Source organism: Thalassophryne amazonica, chromosome 20 (assembly GCF_902500255.1).
Source record: "Thalassophryne amazonica chromosome 20, fThaAma1.1, whole genome shotgun sequence".
NCBI lineage: Eukaryota > Metazoa > Chordata > Actinopteri > Batrachoidiformes > Batrachoididae > Thalassophryne > Thalassophryne amazonica.
The window spans coordinates 8,787,623-8,806,547 of record NC_047122.1 but is presented as its reverse complement, the minus strand read 5'-3'; the positions used below and the strand labels follow the sequence as shown (position 1 = coordinate 8,806,547).

Here is an 18,925-nt window from a genome sequence, read left to right as displayed (position 1 = left end):
ACGGGCCGTGGTGGAGGATTAGCAGCAATCTTCCATTCCAGCTTATTAATTAATCAAAAACCTAGACAGAGCTTTAATTCATTTGAAAACTTGTCTCTTAGTCTTGTCCATCCAAATTGGAAGTCCCAAAAACCAGTTTTATTTGTTATTATCTATCGTCCACCTGGTCGTTACTGTGAGTTTCTCTGTGAATTTTCAGACCTTTTGTCTGACTTAGTGCTTAGCTCAGATAAGATAATTATAGCGGGCGATTTTAATATCAATCAATCAATCAATCAATTTTTTTATATAGCGCCAAATCACAACAAACAGTTGCCCCAAGGCGCTTTATATTGTAAGGCAAGGCCATACAATAATTATGTAAAACCCCAACGGTCAAAACGACCCCCTGTGAGCAAGCACTTGGCTACAGTGGGAAGGAAAAACTCCCTTTTAACAGGAAGAAACCTCCAGCAGAACCAGGCTCAGGGAGGGGCAGTCTTCTGCTGGGACTGGTTGGGGCTGAGGGAGAGAACCAGGAAAAAGACATGCTGTGGAGGGGAGCAGAGATCGATCACTAATGATTAAATGCAGAGTGGTGCATACAGAGCAAAAAGAGAAAGAAACAGTGCATCATGGGAACCCCCCAGCAGTCTACGTCTATAGCAGCATAACTAAGGGATGGTTCAGGGTCACCTGATCCAGCCCTAACTATAAGCTTTAGCAAAAAGGAAAGTTTTAAGCCTAATCTTAAAAGTAGAGAGGGTGTCTGTCTCCCTGATCTGAATTGGGAGCTGGTTCCACAGGAGAGGAGCCTGAAAGCTGAAGGCTCTGCCTCCCATTCTACTCTTACAAACCCTAGGAACTACAAGTAAGCCTGCAGTCTGAGAGCGAAGCGCTCTATTGGGGTGATATGGTACTACGAGGTCCCTAAGATAAGATGGGACCTGATTATTCAAAACCTTATAAGTAAGAAGAAGAATTTTAAATTCTATTCTAGAATTAGCAGGAAGCCAATGAAGAGAGGCCAATATGGGTGAGATATGCTCTCTCCTTCCAGTCCCCGTCAGTACTCTAGCTGCCACACAGATATCCACACAGATGCTGAGAATGACAGCCTCAACACTGCATTTAATCTATTATTAGACTCTATCGGCTTTGCTCAAAAAGTAAATGAGTCCACCCACCACTTTAATCATATCTTAGATCTTGTTCTGACTTATGGTATGGAAATAGAAGATTTAACAGTATTCCCTGAAAACTCCCTTCTGTCTGATCATTTCTTAATAACATTTACATTTACCCTGATGGACTACCCTGCAGTGGGGAATAAGTTTCATTACACTAGAAGTCTTTCAGAAAGCGCTGTAACTAGGTTTAAGGATATGATTCCTTCGTTATGTTCTCTAATGTCATATATCAACACAGAGCAGAGTAGCTACCTAAACTCTGTAAGGGAGTTAGAGTATCTCGTCAATAGTTTTACATCCTCTTTGAAGACAACTTTGGATGCTGTAGCTCCTCTGAAAAAGAGAGCTTTAAATCAGAAGTGTCTGACTCCGTGGTATAACTCACAAACTCGTAGCTTAAAGCAGATAACCCGTAAGTTGGAGAGGAAATGGCGTCTCACTAACTTAGAAGATCTTCACTTAGCCTGGAAAAAGAGTTTGTTGCTCTATAAAAAAGCCCTCCGTAAAGCTAGGACATCTTTCTACTCATCACTAATTGAAGAAAATAAGAATAACCTCAGGTTTCTTTTCAGCACTGTAGCTAGGCTGACAAAGAGTCAGAGCTCTATTGAGCTGAGTATTCCATTAACTTTAACTAGTAATGACTTCATGACTTTCTTTGCTAACAAAATTTTGACTATTAGAGAAAAAATTATTCATAACCATCCCAAAGATGTATCGTTATCTTTGCTGCTTTCAGTGATGCCGGTATTTGGTTAGACTCTTTCTCTCCGGTTGTTCTGTCTGAGTTATTTTCATTGGTTGCTTCGTCCAAACCATCGGCATGTTTATTGGACCCCATTCCTGCCAGGCTGCTCAAGGAAGTCCTACCATTATTTAATGCTTCAATCTTAAATATGATCAATCTATCTTTGTTAGTTGGTTATGTACCACAGGCCTTTAAGGTGGCAGTAATTAAACCATTACTTAAAAAGCCATCACTTGACCCAGCTATCTTAGCTAATTATAGGCCAATTTCCAACCTTCCTTTTCTCTCAAAGATTCTTGAGAGGGTAGTTGTAAAACAGTTAACTGATCACCTGCAGAGGAATGGTCTATTTGAAGAGTTTCAGTCAGGTTTTAGAATTCATCATAGTACAGAAACAGCATTAGTGAAGGTTACAAATGATCTTCTTATGGCTTCGGACAGTGGACTTATTTCTGTGCTTGTTCTGTTGGACCTCAGTGCTGCTTTTGATACTGTTGACCATAAAATTTTATTACAGAGATTAGAGCATGTCATAGGTATTAAAGGCACTGCGCTGCGGTGGTTTGAATCATATTTGTCTAATAGATTACAGTTTGTTCATGTAAATGGGGAATCTTCTTCACAGACTAAAGTTAATTATGGAGTTCCACAAGGTTCTGTGCTAGGACCAATTTTATTCACTTTATACATGCTTCCCTTAGGCAGTATTATTAGACGGTATTGCTTAAATTTTCATTGTTACGCAGATGATACCCAGCTTTATCTATCCATGAAGCCAGAGGATACACACCAATTAGCTAAACTGCAGGATTGTCTTACAAACATAAAGACATGGATGACCTCTAATTTCCTGCTTTTAAACTCAGATAAAACTGAAGTTATTGTACTTGGCCCCACAAATCTTAGAAGCATGGTGTCTAACCAGATCGTTACTCTGGATGGCATTTCCCTGATCTCTAGTAATACTGTGAGAAATCTTGGAGTCATTTTTGATCAGGATATGTCATTCAAAGCGCATATTAAACAAATATGTAGGACTGCCTTTTTGCATTTACGCAATATCTCTAAAATCAGAAAGGTCTTGTCTCAGAGTGATGCTGAAAAACTAATTCATGCATTTATTTCCTCTAGGCTGGACTATTGTAATTCATTATTATCAGGTTGTCCTAAAAGTTCCCTAAAAAGCCTTCAGTTGGTTCAGAATGCTGCAGCTAGAGTACTGACGGGGACTAGCAGGAGAGAGCATATCTCACCCGTGTTGGCCTCTCTTCATTGGCTTCCTGTTAATTCTAGAATAGAATTTAAAATTCTTCTTCTTACTTATAAGGTTTTGAATAATCAGGTCCCATCTTATCTTAGGGACCTCGTAGTACCATATCACCCCAATAGAGCGCTTCGCTCTCAGACTGCAGGCTTACTTGTAGTTCCTAGGGTTTGTAAGAGTAGAATGGGAGGCAGAGCCTTCAGCTTTCAGGCTCCTCTCCTGTGGAACCAGCTCCCAATTCAGATCAGGGAGACAGATACCCTCTCTACTTTTAAGATTAGGCTTAAAACTTTCCTTTTCGCTAAGGCTTATAGTTAGGGCTGGATCGGGTGACCCTGGACCATCCCTTGGTTATGCTGCTTTAGACGTAGATTGTGGGGGGGTTCCCATGATGCACTGTTTCTTTCTCTTTTTGCTCCGTATGCATCACTCTGCATTTAATCATTAGTGATCGATCTCTGCCCCCCTTCACGGCATGTCTTTTTCCTGGTTTTTTCCCTCAGCCCCAACCAGTCTCAGCAGAAGACTGCCCCTCCCTGAGCCTGGTTCTGCTGGAGGTTTCTTCCTGTTAAAAGGGAGTTTTTCCTTCCCACTGTTGCCAAGTGCTTGCTCATAGGGGGTCGTTTTGACCGTTGGGGTTTTTCATAATTGTTGTATGGCCTTGCCTTACAATATGGAGCGCCTTGGGGCAACTGTTTGTTGTGATTTGGCGCTATAGAAGAAAAAAGTTGATTGAAAAAGTTGATTAAAAGCCTGTGGTACATAGCCAACCAAATACCGGCATCACTGAAAGCAGCCAAAGATAACGATACGTCTTTGGGATGGTTATGAGTAATTTTTTTTCTAATAGTTAAAATTTTGTTAGCAAAGAAAGTCATGAAGTCATTACTAGTTAAAGTTAATGGAATACTCAGCTCAATACAGCTCTGACTCTTTGTCAGCCTGGCTACAGTGCTGAAAAGAAACCTGGGGTTGTTCTTATTTTCTTCAATTAGTGATGAGTAGAAAGATGTCCTAGCTTTACGGAGGGCTTTTTTATAGAGCAACAAGACCAGGTTTTCCCCAGAAGCTTTGCCAATTATCTATGAAGCCCACCTCATTTTTTGGACACCACTCAGACAGCCAGCAATTCAAGGAGAACATGCGGCTAAACATGTCACTCCCGGTCCGATTGGGGAGGGGCCCAGAGAAAACTACAGAGTCCAACATTGTTTTTGCAAAGTTACACACCGATTTATTGTTAATTTTAGTGACCTCTGATTGGCGTAACCGGGTGTCATTACTGCCGACGTGAATTACAATCTTACCAAATTTACGCTTAGCCTTAGCCAGCAGTTTCAAATTTCCTTCAATGTCGCCTGCTCTGGCCCCCGGAAGACAATTGACTATGGTTGCTGGTGTCGCTAACTTCACATTTCTCAAAACAGAGTCGCCAATAACCAGAGTTTGATCCTCGGCGGGTGTGTCGCCAAGTGGGGAAAAACGGTTAGAAATGTGAACGGGTTGGCGGTGTACACGGGGCTTCTGTTTAGAACTACGCTTCCTCCTCACAGTCACCCAGTCGGCCTGCTTTCCCGGCTGCTCGGGATCTGCCAGAGGGGAACTAACGGCGGCTAAGCTACCTTGGTCCGCACCGACTACAGGGGCCTGGCTAGCTGTAGAATTTTCCACGGTGCGGAGCCGAGTCTCCAATTCGCCCAGCCTGGCCTAAAGGAGGCCGAGGAATAACTAAACATTTCACACCCAGAGCAGAAAAGTGCGGGAGAGACAGGAGAAGCCGCCATGCTAAACCGGCTAAGAGCTAGTAGCTGCGCTAAGCTAGCGTATTCCTAAAAACACGCAAAGTGAATAATGTGTAAATAATTTAGAGGTGATTCAGCAGAAGGAGTGCTTTAGTTAAGGCACGTGAAGATTACACTGGGAAACAAATCTTAATCTAGATAACTAGATCAATCTAACTGCGCAGATTAAACAGCTAACAGATACAGCAAAACACCGCTGTGCTCCGGAACAGGAAGTGATACAATACCGCAGTGAGAGTCAACCACCAGTAGAGGCCAACTGACCAGTATTTATGTTTTTGAAGTTAAGAAAAGGTAAGTATAAAGTGAGTATTGGAAAAATGGGTTATCATTTACATGTTGAGGTGGCGGGGGGGTGTTGTCAGCATCTGCTGAAAGTAACTAGTAATCTAACTTAGTTACTTTTAAAATTGAGTAATCAGTAAAGTAACTAAGATACGTTTTCAAGGCGTAATCAGTAATCAGCAGTTGGATTGCTTTTTCAAAGTAACTGTGGCAACACTGCCGATACATCTATCTGCGCTTGAAGAGTTCAGAGAGAATTTGAGCATAGGTTTGAATCTTGTTTCTGAATCAGCCACTTTTTGGATGACAAGGTAAGCCAATAAATAGCCTAACAAATTGAATAATCTATTGTCAAATAAATTGTGTCCCTTGTCACTATAGACATAGCCTAGTCAGAGGAATTGTGTGTTGAAACAGTAGGCTACAGATGTCAAGTAGTTGTAAACTAGGTCATTTAAAGGACATGTCATATGTTATTGTCCTGGTTAGCAAGTATTCATGATTTTAAGTCTATCTGTGCACATGCACTAAAAGCCAATGTGGTTGCTGATGTATTTTATTACAAAATTATTACTGATGGAGAAATCAAAGTGTTTTTGAACCACAGAATCAATATGAAGGAATTGCATTGAAATGGTTAAGTGTTTAGAAGCATTTGACACAATTAAATATGGCGACATCTGCTGGCCAATCTTTAACATAGCACTTTCATGGAACAATGAAACAGGTGTTATGTATGTTAAATAATAAAGGTTCGATGTGCATCTTGAAATTTTGACAATTTTTGAATGTCATAATATACTTGTATTATAATGTGATTGTGCCATCATAAAATAGTGAATGCAACAGAGATATAAATTGAGAAATGTTTGTGCAGCTATCACAAACTGTTGTGACTATAGTTGTACAAAATGAAGGGGATTTGGGGGCTTCAAAAGGTTTTTGTTTTTTATTATTTAAAAACAAGATCATTTCAGCGGTGTTAAGCTTGAGTCTGTTTATTTTCAGTTTTGGAGAAGACTCACATGGCACAGAACCTGCTGGCATATGAAGATAGATTTTTGTCCAGCTCGTAAAGAGTTGGATAAACAGCTGCCTCCATCCTTCCACTGCAGAAAATGCTTCTGGGGAGCATTAGCATGGCTAAAACCTTTCAGCTTCTGGGGAGCTTCCCCACCCCAGACTCCCCAATCATGGCCCTCTTCACCTCCAGCCACTTTAAGCATTTTTCTTTGTCTCTCCCATTCCTGTAGATAAGCTTGCTGAGATATTTCAGAAAAAAGGAAGGAGGATGGAGAGGAGAAGAATCAAGCAGAGTTTCCCCTTCTATTATTATTTTTATTAGTAACTGTTTTTGTTTTTCTTTTATTTGGGTTAACAAAAATTTTCATGCACACTATGTGCACGCAGAGTCTCACTCCAGCCAAAGTCCCAAAGTTGGCAATCCTGGGCATTGGCATCTGCATTCTCTCTTCATTCTGGTCACATCACTTCTTCACTACTACTTCACTCATGAGCCTTCCACACATTTGCTCATTACCACCCAGCGCCCCCTTGTGGCTCCAAAGCATTACTGCTTTTACTAATAACTTACCAAGCAACTGACAGTGTGTACATTTAAAGTAAACTAACATTAGCAGCTCATTCAATATAACCAAATGTCTTATGGAGGGAACCTTTTGTTCCATAGGGAAATTAGTCCATTTAGTGGTTACCTATTAAATAAATGATAGTTCTGCCAGCCCATCAAAATTAGACATCATGGAAATGACAGATATTTTGGTAAAACCAGTACAATTAGAGTTCTGCCAGTAAACAAATGGGGACATCAAACCAAATGACCATTGCTGCTGATAGACCAGTAGTAGTTATCCATGTATGGCAAACTAAACTTTGTTGGTGACAGTGCCTCTGGATTGGCAGACAGGGGTGGTGGTCCCTCTGTTTAAGAAGGGGGACCGGAGGGTGTGTTCCAACTATAGGGGGATCACACTCCTCAGCCTCTCCGGTAAGGTCTATTCCAGAGTACTGGAGAGGAGAATTCGACCGATGGTCGAACCTCGGATTCAGGAGGAGCAGTGTGGTTTTCGTTCGCGGCACACTGGACCAGCTCTACACGCTCCATCGGGTGCTCGAGGGTTTGTCCAACCAGTTCACATGTGTTTTGTGGATCTGGAGAAGGCATTCGACCGTGTCCCTCGGCGCACCCTGTGGGGAGTGCTCCGGGAGTACGGGGTCCGGGGTCCTTTGCTAAGGGCTATCCGGTCCCTGTACGACCGCAGCAGGAGCTTGGTTCGCATTGCCGGTAGTAAGTCAAACCTGTTTCCAGTGCACGCTGGCCTCCGCCAGGGCTGCCCTTTGTCACCGGTTCTGTTCATTATTTTTATGGACAGAATTTCTAGGCGCAGCCAGGGTGTAGAGGGGGTCTGGTTTGGGAACCACAGAATCTCGTCTCTGCTGTTTGCGGACGATGTGGTTCTGTTGGCTTCGTCAAATCAGGACCTTCAGCGTGCACTGGGGCGGTTTGCAGCTGAGTGTGAAGCATCCGGGATGAAAATCAGCACCTCCAAATCCAAGGCCATGCTTCTCGACTGGAAAAAGGTGCTTTGCCCTCTTCAGGTTGGTGGAGTGTCCTTGCCTCAAGTGGAGGAGTTTAAGTATCTTGGGGTCTTGTTCACGAGTGAGGGACGGATGGAGCGTGAGATCGATAGACGGATCGGTGCAGCATCTGCAGTGATGCGGTCTCTGTATCGGACCGTCGTGGTGAAGAGAGAGCTGAGTAGGGGGGCAAAGCTCTCGATTTACCGATCGATCTACGTTCCGATCCTCACCTATGGTCTTGAGATTTGGCTCATGACCGAAAGAACGAGATCGCGAGTACAAGCGGCCGAGATGAGTTTCCTCTGCAGGGTGGCAGGGCGCTCCCTTAGAGATAGGGTGAGGAGCTCGGTCACTCGGGAGGAGCTCGGAGTCGAGCCGCTGCTCCTCCACGTCGAAAGGAGTCAGTTGAGGTGGCTCGGGCATCTTTTCCGGATGCCCCCTGGACGCCTCACTGGAGAGGTGTTCTGGGCACGTCCCACTGGGAGGAGGCCCCGGGGAAGACCCAGGACACGCTGGAGGGACTACATCTCAAGGCTGGCTTGGGAACGCCTTGGGGTTCCCCCGGAGGAGCTGGAGGAGGTGTGTGTGGATCGGAAAGTCTGGGCGGCTTTGCTTGAGCTGCTGCCCCCGCGACCCGACTCCGGATAAAGCGGAAGAAAATGGATGGAACTTTGTTGGTCATTTCCACCTTGCCATTCAACCAAACTTTATCTTTAAAATCCACTTATGTACCCTGATTGTAAAACAGCCCATATATTGACACAAATCAGAAAAATGATAATATTCTTTGTTTTGCAAGTAGAGAAAACATCACAATAAAGCTTAGAGACACATTTAAGTCATAAAACAACAATATTAAAACAGGAAAGTTATTAGTATGTCACAATGTAAACTATTCAAAAACTGGATAATAACATCACTTACATGTATTGGGTTGAATACACAAGTGTTCCTGAGAGGCACACACTCGGCTAAAGAAGAGAAAAATCATTTTTTCAGAGGCCTCTCAGCTCTTGGCACAAAACGGCACATGGAAGATGTGCACACTCATCTGAATTAGATTAGTGGGCACATTCTTTAAGAGTAATTATTTCTCTGAGGATGCTTTATTTTAATTCAACAGTCAGATTCCCCTGGTATGTACCAGTTCTAAGTCAGTTGCTTGGCACCAGTTGAGGGTTAGGGGAGAGTTACTGCCCCAAGTGGAGGAGTTTAAGTACGGTGCATCCAGAAAGTATTCACAGCACTTCACAATTTCCATATTTTGTTATGTTACAGTCTTATTCCAAAATGGATGAAAATTGTTTTTTTTTCCCCTAAAAAAAATTTACACACAACACCCCATAAGGACAATGTGAAATGAAGAAATCACATTTACATAATTATTCACACTCGGGATGGGACGACTAGTCGTAATAGTCGACTATAGGGACGAGCGAGTACACCACTATCTGTATCTGTTCCACCATCTAAATTATCTGTAATTGTAGTGGGCGGATCCTAAACCGGAAGTTGGCGTGGTTTAACCTGAAATGGCTGGGGCTTAAATCAGTACATTATTTTAAGTCTGAAATTGATATGGATTGATCAGAAGTTGCTATATTTATTGTTTATTGGAATACTGTTTACAGAACAGCCTCAAAATTGAGATTCAGATCAATGTTTTTGATCACAAAGGTAAGCGAACTACACTCAACAAAAATATAAATGCAACACTTTTGGTTTTGCTCCCATTTTGTATGCGATGAACTCAAAGATCTAAAACTTTTTCCGCATACACAATATCACCATTTCCCTCAAATATTGTTCACAAACCAGTCTAAATCTGTGATAGTGAGCACTTCTCCTTTGCTGAGATAATCAATCAATCAATCAGTCAACTTTTTTTTTATATAGCGCCAGATCACAACAGACAGTTGCCCCAAGGCGCTCTATATTGTAAGGCAAGGCCATACAATAATTATGAAAAACCCCAACGGTCAAAACGACCCCCTGTGAGCAAGCACTTGGCTACAGTGGGAAGGAAAAACTCCCCTTTAACAGGAAGAAACCTCCAGCAGAACCAGGCTCAGGGAGGGGCAGTCTTCTGCTGAGACTGGTTGGGGCTGAGGGAGAGAACCAGGAAAAAGACATGCTGTGGAGGGGGGCAGAGATCGATCACTAATGATTAAATGCAGAGTGATGCATACAAAGCAAAAAGAGAAAGAAACAGTGCATCATGGGAACCCCCCCACAATCTACGTCTAAAGCAGCATAACCAAGGGATGGTCCAGGGTCACCTGATCCAGCCCTAACTATAAGCCTTAGCAAAAAGGAAAGTTTTAAGCCTAATCTTAAAAGTAGAGAGGGTATCTGTCTCCCTGATCTGAATTGGGAGCTGGTTCCACAGGAGAGGAGCCTGAAAGCTGAAGGCTCTGCCTCCCATTCTACTCTTGCAAACCCTAGGAACTACGAGTAAGCCTGCAGTCTGAGAGCGAAGCGCTCTAATGGGGTAATATGGTACTACGAGGTCCCTAAGATAAGATGGGACCTGATTATTCAAAACCTTATAAGTAAGAATAAGAATTTTAAATTCTATTCTAGAATTAACAGGAAGCCAATGAAGAGAGGCCAACACGGGTGAGATATGCTCTCTCCTGCTAGTCCCCGTCAGTACTCTAGCTGCAGCATTTTGAATTAACTGAAGGCTTTTTAGGGAACTTTTAGGACAACCTGATAATAATGAATTACAATAGTCCAGCCTAGAGGAAATAAATGCATGAATTAGTTTTTCAGCATCACTCTGAGACAAGACCTTTCTGATTTTAGAGATATTGCGTAAATGCAAAAAGGCAGTCCTACATATTTGTTTAATATGCGCCTTGAATGACATATCCTGATCAAAAATGACTCCAAGATTTCTCACAGTATTACTAGAGGTCAGGGTAATGCCATCCAGAGTAAGGATCTGGTTAGACACCATGTTTCTAAGATTTGTGGGGCCAAGTACAATAACTTCAGTTTTATCTGAGTTTAAAAGCAGGAAATTAGAGGTCATCCATGTCTTTATGTCTGTAAGACAATCCTGCAGTTTAGCTAATTGGTGTGTGTCCTCTGGCTTCATGGATAGATAAAGCTGGGTATCATCTGCGTAACAATGAAAACAAGTAATACCGTCTAATAATACTGCCTAAGGGAAGCATGTATAAAGTGAATAAAATTGGTCCTAGCACAGAACCTTGTGGAACTCCATAATTAACTTTAGTCTGTGAAGAAGATTCCCCATTTACATGAACAAACTGTAATCTATTAGACAAATATGATTCAAACCACAGCAGCGCAGTGCCTTTAATACCTAAGACATGCTCTAATCTCTGTAATAAAATTTTATGGTCAACAGTATCAAAAGCAGCACTGAGGTCCAACAGAACAAGCACAGAGATGAGTCCACTGTCCGAAGCCATAAGAAGATCATTTGTAACCTTCACTAATGCTGTTTCTGTACTATGATGAATTCTAAAACCTGACTGAAACTCTTCAAATAGACCATTCCTCTGCAGATGATCAGTTAGCTGTTTTACAACTACCCTCTCAAGAATCTTTGAGAGAAACGGAAGGTTGGAGATTGGCCTATAATTAGCTAAGATAGCTGGGTCAAGTGATGGCTTTTTAAGTAATGGTTTAATTACTGCCACCTTAAAAGCCTGTGGTACATAGCCAACTAACAAAGATAGATTGATCATATTTAAGATTGAAGCATTAAATAATGGTAGGGCTTCCTTGAGCAGCCTGGCAGGAATGGGGTCTAATAAACATGTTGATGGTTTGGATGAAGTAACTAATGAAAATAACTCAGACAGAACAATCGGAGAGAAAGAGTCTAACCAAATACAGGCATCACTGAGAGCAGCCAAAGATAACGATACATCTTTGGGATGGTTATGAGTAATTTTTTCTCTAATTGTCAACATTTTGTTAGCAAAGAAAGTCATGAAGTCATTACTAGTTAAAGATAATGGAATACTCAGCTCAATAGAGCTCTGACTCTTTGTCAGCCTGGCTACAGTGCTGAAAAGAAACCTGGGGTTGTTCTTATTTTCTTCAATTAGTGATGAGTAAAAAGATGTCCTAGCTTTACGGAGGGCTTTTTTATAGAGCAACAAACTCTTTTTCCAGGCTAAGTGAAGATCTTCTAAATTAGTGAGACGCCATTTCCTCTCCAACTTACGGGTTATCTGCTTTAAGCTACGAGTTTGTGAGTTATACCACGGAGTCAGACACTTCTGATTTAAAGCTCTCTTTTTCAGAGGAGTTACAGCATCCAAAGTTGTCTTCAATGAGGATGTAAAACTATTGATGAGATACTCTATCTCCCTTACAGAGTTTAGGTAGCTACTCTGCACTGTGTTGGTATATGACATTAGAGAACATAAAGAAGGAATCATATCCTTAAACCTAGTTACAGCGCTTTCTGAGAGACTTCTAGTGTAATGAAACTTATTCCCCACTGCAGGGTAGTCCATCAGAGTAAATGTAAATGTTATTAAGAAGTGATCAGACAGAAGGGAGTTTTCAGGGAATACTGTTAAGTCTTCTATTTCCATACCATAAGTCAGAACAAGATCTAAGATATGATTAAAGTGGTGGGTGGACTCATTTACTTTTTGAGCAAAGCCAATAGAGTCTAATAATAGATTAAATGCAGTGTTGAGGCTGTCATTCTCAGCATCTGTGTGGATGTTAAAATCGCCCACTATAATTATCTTATCTGAGCTAAGCACTAAGTCAGACAAAAGGTCTGAAAATTCACAGAGAAACTCACAGTAACGACCAGGTGGACGATAGATAATAATAAATAAAACTGGTTTTTGGGACTTCCAATTTGGATGGACAAGACTAAGAGACAAGCCTTCAAATGAATTAAAGCTCTGTCTAGGTTTTTGGTTAATTAATAAGCTGGAATGGAAGATTGCTGCTAATCCTCCGCCCCGGCCCGTGCTACGAGCATTCTGACAGTTAGTGTGACTCGGGGGTGTTGACTCATTTAAACTAACATATTCATCCTGCTGTAACCAGGTTTCTGTTAGGCAGAATAAATCAATACGTTGATCAGTTATTATATCATTTACCAACAGGGACTTAGAAGAGAGAGACCTAATGTTTAATAGACCACATTTAACTGTTTTAGTCTGTGGTACAGTTGAAGGTGCTATATTATTTTTTCTTTTTGAATTTTTATGCTTAAATAGATTTTTGCTTGTTATTGGTGGTCTGGGAGCAGGCACCGTCCCTACAGGGATGGGGTAATGAGGGGATGGCAGGGGGAGAGAAGCTGCAGAGAGGTGTATAAGACCACAGCTCTGCCTCCTGGTCCCAACGCTGGACAGTCACAGTTTGGAGGATCCAAGAAAATTGGCCAGATTTCTAGAAATGAGAGCTGCTCCATCTAAAGTGGGATGGATGCCGTCTCTCCTAACAAGACCAGGTTTTCCCCAGAAGCTTTGCCAATTATCTATGAAGCCCACCTCATTTTTTGGACACCACTCAGACAGCCAGCAATTCAAGGAGAACATGCGGCTAAACATGTCACTCCCGGTCCGATTGGGGAGGGGCCCAGAGAAAACAACAGAGTCCGACATTGTTTTTGCAAAGTTACACACCGATTTAATGTTAATTTTAGTGACCTCCGATTGGCGTAACCGAGTGTCATTACTGCCGACGTGAATTACAATCTTACCAAATTTACGCTTAGCCTTAGCCAGCAATTTCAAATTTCCTTCAATGTCGCCTGCTCTGGCCCCCGGAAGACAATTGACAATGGTTGCTGGTGTCGCTAACTTCACATTTCTCAAAACAGAGTCGCCAATAACCAGAGTTTGATCCTCGGCGAGTGTATCGTCCAGTGGGGAAAAACGGTTAGAGATGTGAACGGGTTGACGGTGTACACGGGGCTTCTGTTTAGGGCTACGCTTCCTCCTCACAGTCACCCAGTCAGCCTGCTTTCCCAACTGCTCGGGATCTGCCAGAGGGGAACTAACGGCGGCTAAGCAACCGTGGTCCGCACCGACTACAGGGGCCTGGCTAATTGCAGAATTCTCCACGGTGCGGAGCCGAGTCTCCAATTCGCCCAGCCTGGCCTCCAAAGCTACGAATAAGTTACACTTATTACAAGTACCGTTACTGCTAAAGGAGGCCGAGGAATAACTAAACATTTCACACCCAGAGCAGAAAAGTACGGGAGAGACAGGAGAAGCCGCCATGCTAAATCGGCTAAGAGCTAGTAGCTATGCTAACCTAGCGGATTCCTAAAAACACGCAAAGTGAATAATGTGTAAATAATTTAGAGGTGATTCAGCAGAAGGAGCGCTTCAGTCAAGGCACCAGACAGACCATGAAGCAGCACAGATAACGCACGGCAACAGCGCCAAAAAACAAAATAAAATAAAAATCCACCAGACAGGCCGTGGAGCAGCACAGGCAACGCACGGCAGCAGTGCTAGAAAATAAAATAAAAATCCACCAGACAGGCCATGAAGCAACACAGGTAACGCAGGGCAAGAGTACTAAAAAATAAAATAAAATAAAAATCCAAAATAAATAATCCATCCCACCTCACAGGTGTGCCATATCAAGATGCTGATTAGACACCATGATTAGTGCACAGGTGTGCCTTAGACTGCCCACAATAAAAAACCACTCTGAAAGGTGCAGTTTTATCACACAGCACAATGCCACAGATGTTGCAAGATTTGAGGGCGCGTGCAATTGGCATGCTGACAGCAGGAATGTCAACCAGAGCTGTTGCTCGTGTATTGAATGTTCATTTCTCTACCATAAGCCGTCTCCAAAGGCGTTTCAGAGAATTTGGCAGTACATCCAACCAGCCGCACAACCGCAGACCACGTGTAACCACACCAGCCCAGGACCTCCACATCCAGCATGTTCACCTCCAAGGTCGTCTGAGACCAGCCACTCGGACAGCTGCTGAAACAATCAGTTTCCATAACCAAAGAATTTCTGCACAAACTGTCAGAAACCGTCTCAGGGAAGCTCATCTGCATGCTCGTCGTCCTCATCGGGGTCTTGACCTGACTCCAGTTCGTCGTCGTAACCGACTTGAGTGGGCAAATGCTCACATTTGCTGGCGTTTGGCACGTTGGAGAGGTGTTCTCTTCACGGATGAATCCCGGTTCACACTGTTCAGGGCAGATGGCAGACAGCGTGTGTGGCGTCGTGTGGGTGAGCGGTTTTCTGATGTCAGTGTTGTGGATCGAGTGGCCCATGGTGGCGGTGGGGTTATGGTATGGGCAGGCGTTTGTTATGGACGAAGAACACAGGTGCATTTTATTGATGGCATTTTGAATGCACAGAGATACCGTGACGAGATCCTGAGGCCCATTGTTGTGCCACACATCCAAGAACATCACCTCATGTTGCAGCAGGATAATGTACGGCCCCGTGTTGCAAGGATCTGTACACAATTCTTGGAAGCTGAAAATGTCCCAGTTCTTGCATGGCCGGCATACTCACCGGACATGTCACCCATTGAGCATGTTTGGGATGCTCTGGACCGGCGTATACGACAGCGTGTACCAGTTCCTGCCAATATCCAGCAACTTCACACAGCCACTGAAGAGGAGTGGACCAACATTCCACAGGCCACAATTGACAACCTGATCAACTCTATGCGAAGGAGATGTGTTGCACTGCATGAGGCAAATGGTGGTCACACCAGATACTGACTGGTATCTCCCCCCCCCCCAATAAAACAAAACTGCACCTTTCAGAGTGGCCTTTTATTGTGGGCAGTCTAAGGCACACCTGTGCACTAATCATGGTGTCTAATCAGCATCTTGGTATGGCACACTTGTGAGGTGGGATGGATTATCTCAGCAAAGGAGAAGTGCTCACTATCACAGATTTAGACTGGTTTGTGAACAATATTTGAGGGAAATGGTGATATTGTGTATGTGGAAAAAGTTTTAGATCTTTGAGTTCATCTCATACAAAATGGGAGCAAAACCAAAAGTGTTGCGTTTATATTTTGAGTGTATTTGCAGAACACGTTTTTTTTTTTATGAACTCAAAACATGATTATTCTTAAGTGTATGATTGAACATTTACAGAACAGCCTCAGAATTGAGCCAATGTTTTTGATCACAATAGTAAAGGAACTATTTTACAGAACAAGTTTTTTTTTTTTTTTATAAACTCAGAACATGAATATTCTTAAGGGTATGAATGAGTAACAGAACAGCCTCAGAATTGACATTCAATGTAGCAGGAAATGATGAACTAGTAACTATGCATGAACAAGAGTTGTCATACTCAACACAACTTTCTTTTTTTTTATTTTATGATCAAACTGTGATTTTTTTTTCCAATTATTTATTTATTTTTACTACCTAAACTTCTTGGCATTTTTTTTCCACACAAAGTTAAACCATATTGATTAAGGTGTGTTTATGTCTGTGTGTGCATGACTCTGTGTGTGCATGTGTGTGTGACTGAGTGACTGTGTTAGAGGGAGAGAGAGAGGTTGTTTGACTGACCAATGTATTTTTATGAACTGCAGTGAGAAAGTGTCAGATACTGCATGCAGTCATATTCAATAAAAATATTAATATAGGCTACTTTGTGTGTTCAGCTGTATGTGTGTAAGTGGTCTGTAAGACTGTTTATTTTTTAATCTGTGATCTGTGTGAACTTGGTGATTCATGCAAACATCCAGTGATGGTAAACAGGGAAATAATATGTCAGCCTTGTTCACTGTATTCTTCTCAAAAGCACCGCGTTCAGTATGAGCAAAGTTTTCCAGCTGACTTTATATCACCAACAAAACGAAGAGCAAACAAACAGTTAAAAAAACAAAAAAAAACAAAAACAGACTGAAGTGGAGGCAGTGACTGACGTTGACAGGAGCCATTTTCAGCGCTGTCTTGTCAAAAGCACCGCGTATGATACGAAACAAGTTCAGGTAACTTTAAATAATATCAGACAAACTGAAACAGAGGCGAGCTGAAGAAAACTTTAAAGAGTACTGACAGAGCAATGTGAGGCAGAATCCAGCCAAGCACAGAGAGAGATTCTGTCTGACAGACTGTCGGATCTGCGTCGCCAGATTATTCCACAGAGTTGGGGCGTGGTGAGAAAAGGCGCTGTAACCCGCTGAGTTTTTATTCACCCTAGGGCGCACAATAGGCCTGCGCCCTGTGAACGCAGGGCCCGGGCCGGTACATAGGGCTCAACCAGGCCGGCCAGGTATGGGATGCCAGTTCCTGAACAATTTGATAGGCCAATAATAACACTTTAAAATCTGATCTTTAAGAGACCGGAAGCCAGTGAAGGGATGCCAGAACTGGCGTAATGTGGTCAAACCTTGTGCTTCGTGTCACAATTCTGGCAGCAGTATTTTGAACCAGTTGAAGACTCCTGATGCTCAACGGCAGTAAACCAGAAAACAGAGCATTACAACAGTCTAATCTGAAGGAAATAAAAGCATGAACATTACATTTTTGTCGCTCCTTGTTCCGTCAGACTGTTTCAGTGATTTTCCTGCATTATTTGGTGTCAGCAGTAGAAAAAGTATTTGTTCCCAAATACACTACTTTACTTACTGCAGCTCCTGAGTTTGACGTTGTTTGGGTGCTAATTCTGCCACTGACCGTTTGGAACATTTCTGCAGGGTGGGACCGCCCACAGACCCTGGTGCAGTTTAAACTAACCAGTATCGGGCAGCTTGGGACTGATGGTTTTGCAGACGCGGCTCAGACTCGAGGCACACAGAGCCACTCTGAGTGACACTTTTTATGAGTCTTTAACTGCAAAGTGTGTTGTGCTTGAGGTGCTGAGCACTTGTGTAAGGCGGATGTGTGTGATTTCATTCTGCAGAACTACAAGGAGGCCCTGCAGACTCAAGTGCTGGAGGCCTCAGGTGATGCATCGGGTCCTGGCTGCCTCGGGCTCGACCTGCCAGAGGAGAAACTCAGCGACTTCCAGGAGGAACAGATAGGCCAGCTCTACGAACTCATGCTGGAGTCCACCAAACCCAACCGACAGTTTGACATCCACGAGGACCGCGCCAAGAAGTGAGGCAGCAGCAGCCAACTCCGCACGAGAAAGGACAAAATAAAAAGATTAAAAACATAGATCAGCACTGAGTGGAACAGACGCAGGCTTTGAAGGAGCTTTCATTAAAGTGCTGTGTGATATATGTGTGCACATCTCTGAGTCTGACAATAAAAACACAATCTTCATTATACTTTGCAGCCATTAAACGTTATTACACCCACACACCGTCACATTTGGGCATATTCAGTGTATTATAAAAAGTTCCCTAAAGGATTAAACATGTTTTACAGAGGTGACACACTGTGACACAGCCGCATGAATTCAGAGCGACACATTTTCCTTCTCTTTGTTGAGAGGTGCACATGAATAGTTCCACCCCAAGTTCGCCTGAGAAAATTTAAACTTCTGTGGGAAACAGGAATTTAGCTGGGTATCTTTGGAGGATGTGGGCGGAACACTGATTATGTTTTATACAGTTTGTTGCAGGTTTGAGACAAAGTGGCTAAAACGGGCACGTCTGGAGTTCTGCAACAGAACCGCCATCATCTTACTTACATGGCAGCTGGAGGGCTGCAGTGATGAGTCATTGTAATCGGTTGTCTTTTTTTATGATTTTACCTTCTTGATTACTCCAGCACAGCCTATAGGCAGTGTAGGTAATCACTAAGGGCACCGTCCATCCAGGAGGCACCACAAATGAGGGAAAAAAATAGTCAACTTTCACTATTCTTATACTAAAACTAGTTAATACTATTGATCTTTTAATATAAAATAAATATAGGCCCATATTGATTTAACTGCGTAGCAAAGCCTATTAAATAATAATAATGATGATAACTGTTTCCTCGTCGCCCCCCTAAAGTGTCTAATGAGCCCTTCCGGGTCAATAAATCATTGCGGCATTACTATGTCAAAACAGCCCAAACCGTCTGATGTCTGGTCACGACACCAGACACCAGGGTTGGCTGTGGTTTGTTGATTCACATTTTTTGGGAGTGTGAGATGG

The 18,925-nt window shown here is 42.8% G+C and overlaps 1 protein-coding gene across 1 annotated transcript in view; it reads left to right on the top strand.

Annotated features, from left to right (window-relative positions):
• Positions 1 to 18,109, top strand: part of sdhaf3 (succinate dehydrogenase complex assembly factor 3) — a 45,910-nt gene extending 27,801 nt beyond the window's left edge. Inside the window, exon 4 of the mRNA XM_034161406.1 lies at positions 17,740 to 18,109. Coding sequence (XP_034017297.1) covers positions 17,740 to 17,940 — 201 coding nt within the window. The 3' untranslated portion in view covers positions 17,941 to 18,109. The remainder of the gene's footprint in view (positions 1 to 17,739) is intronic.
• The last annotated feature ends 816 nt before the right edge of the window (positions 18,110 to 18,925 follow it).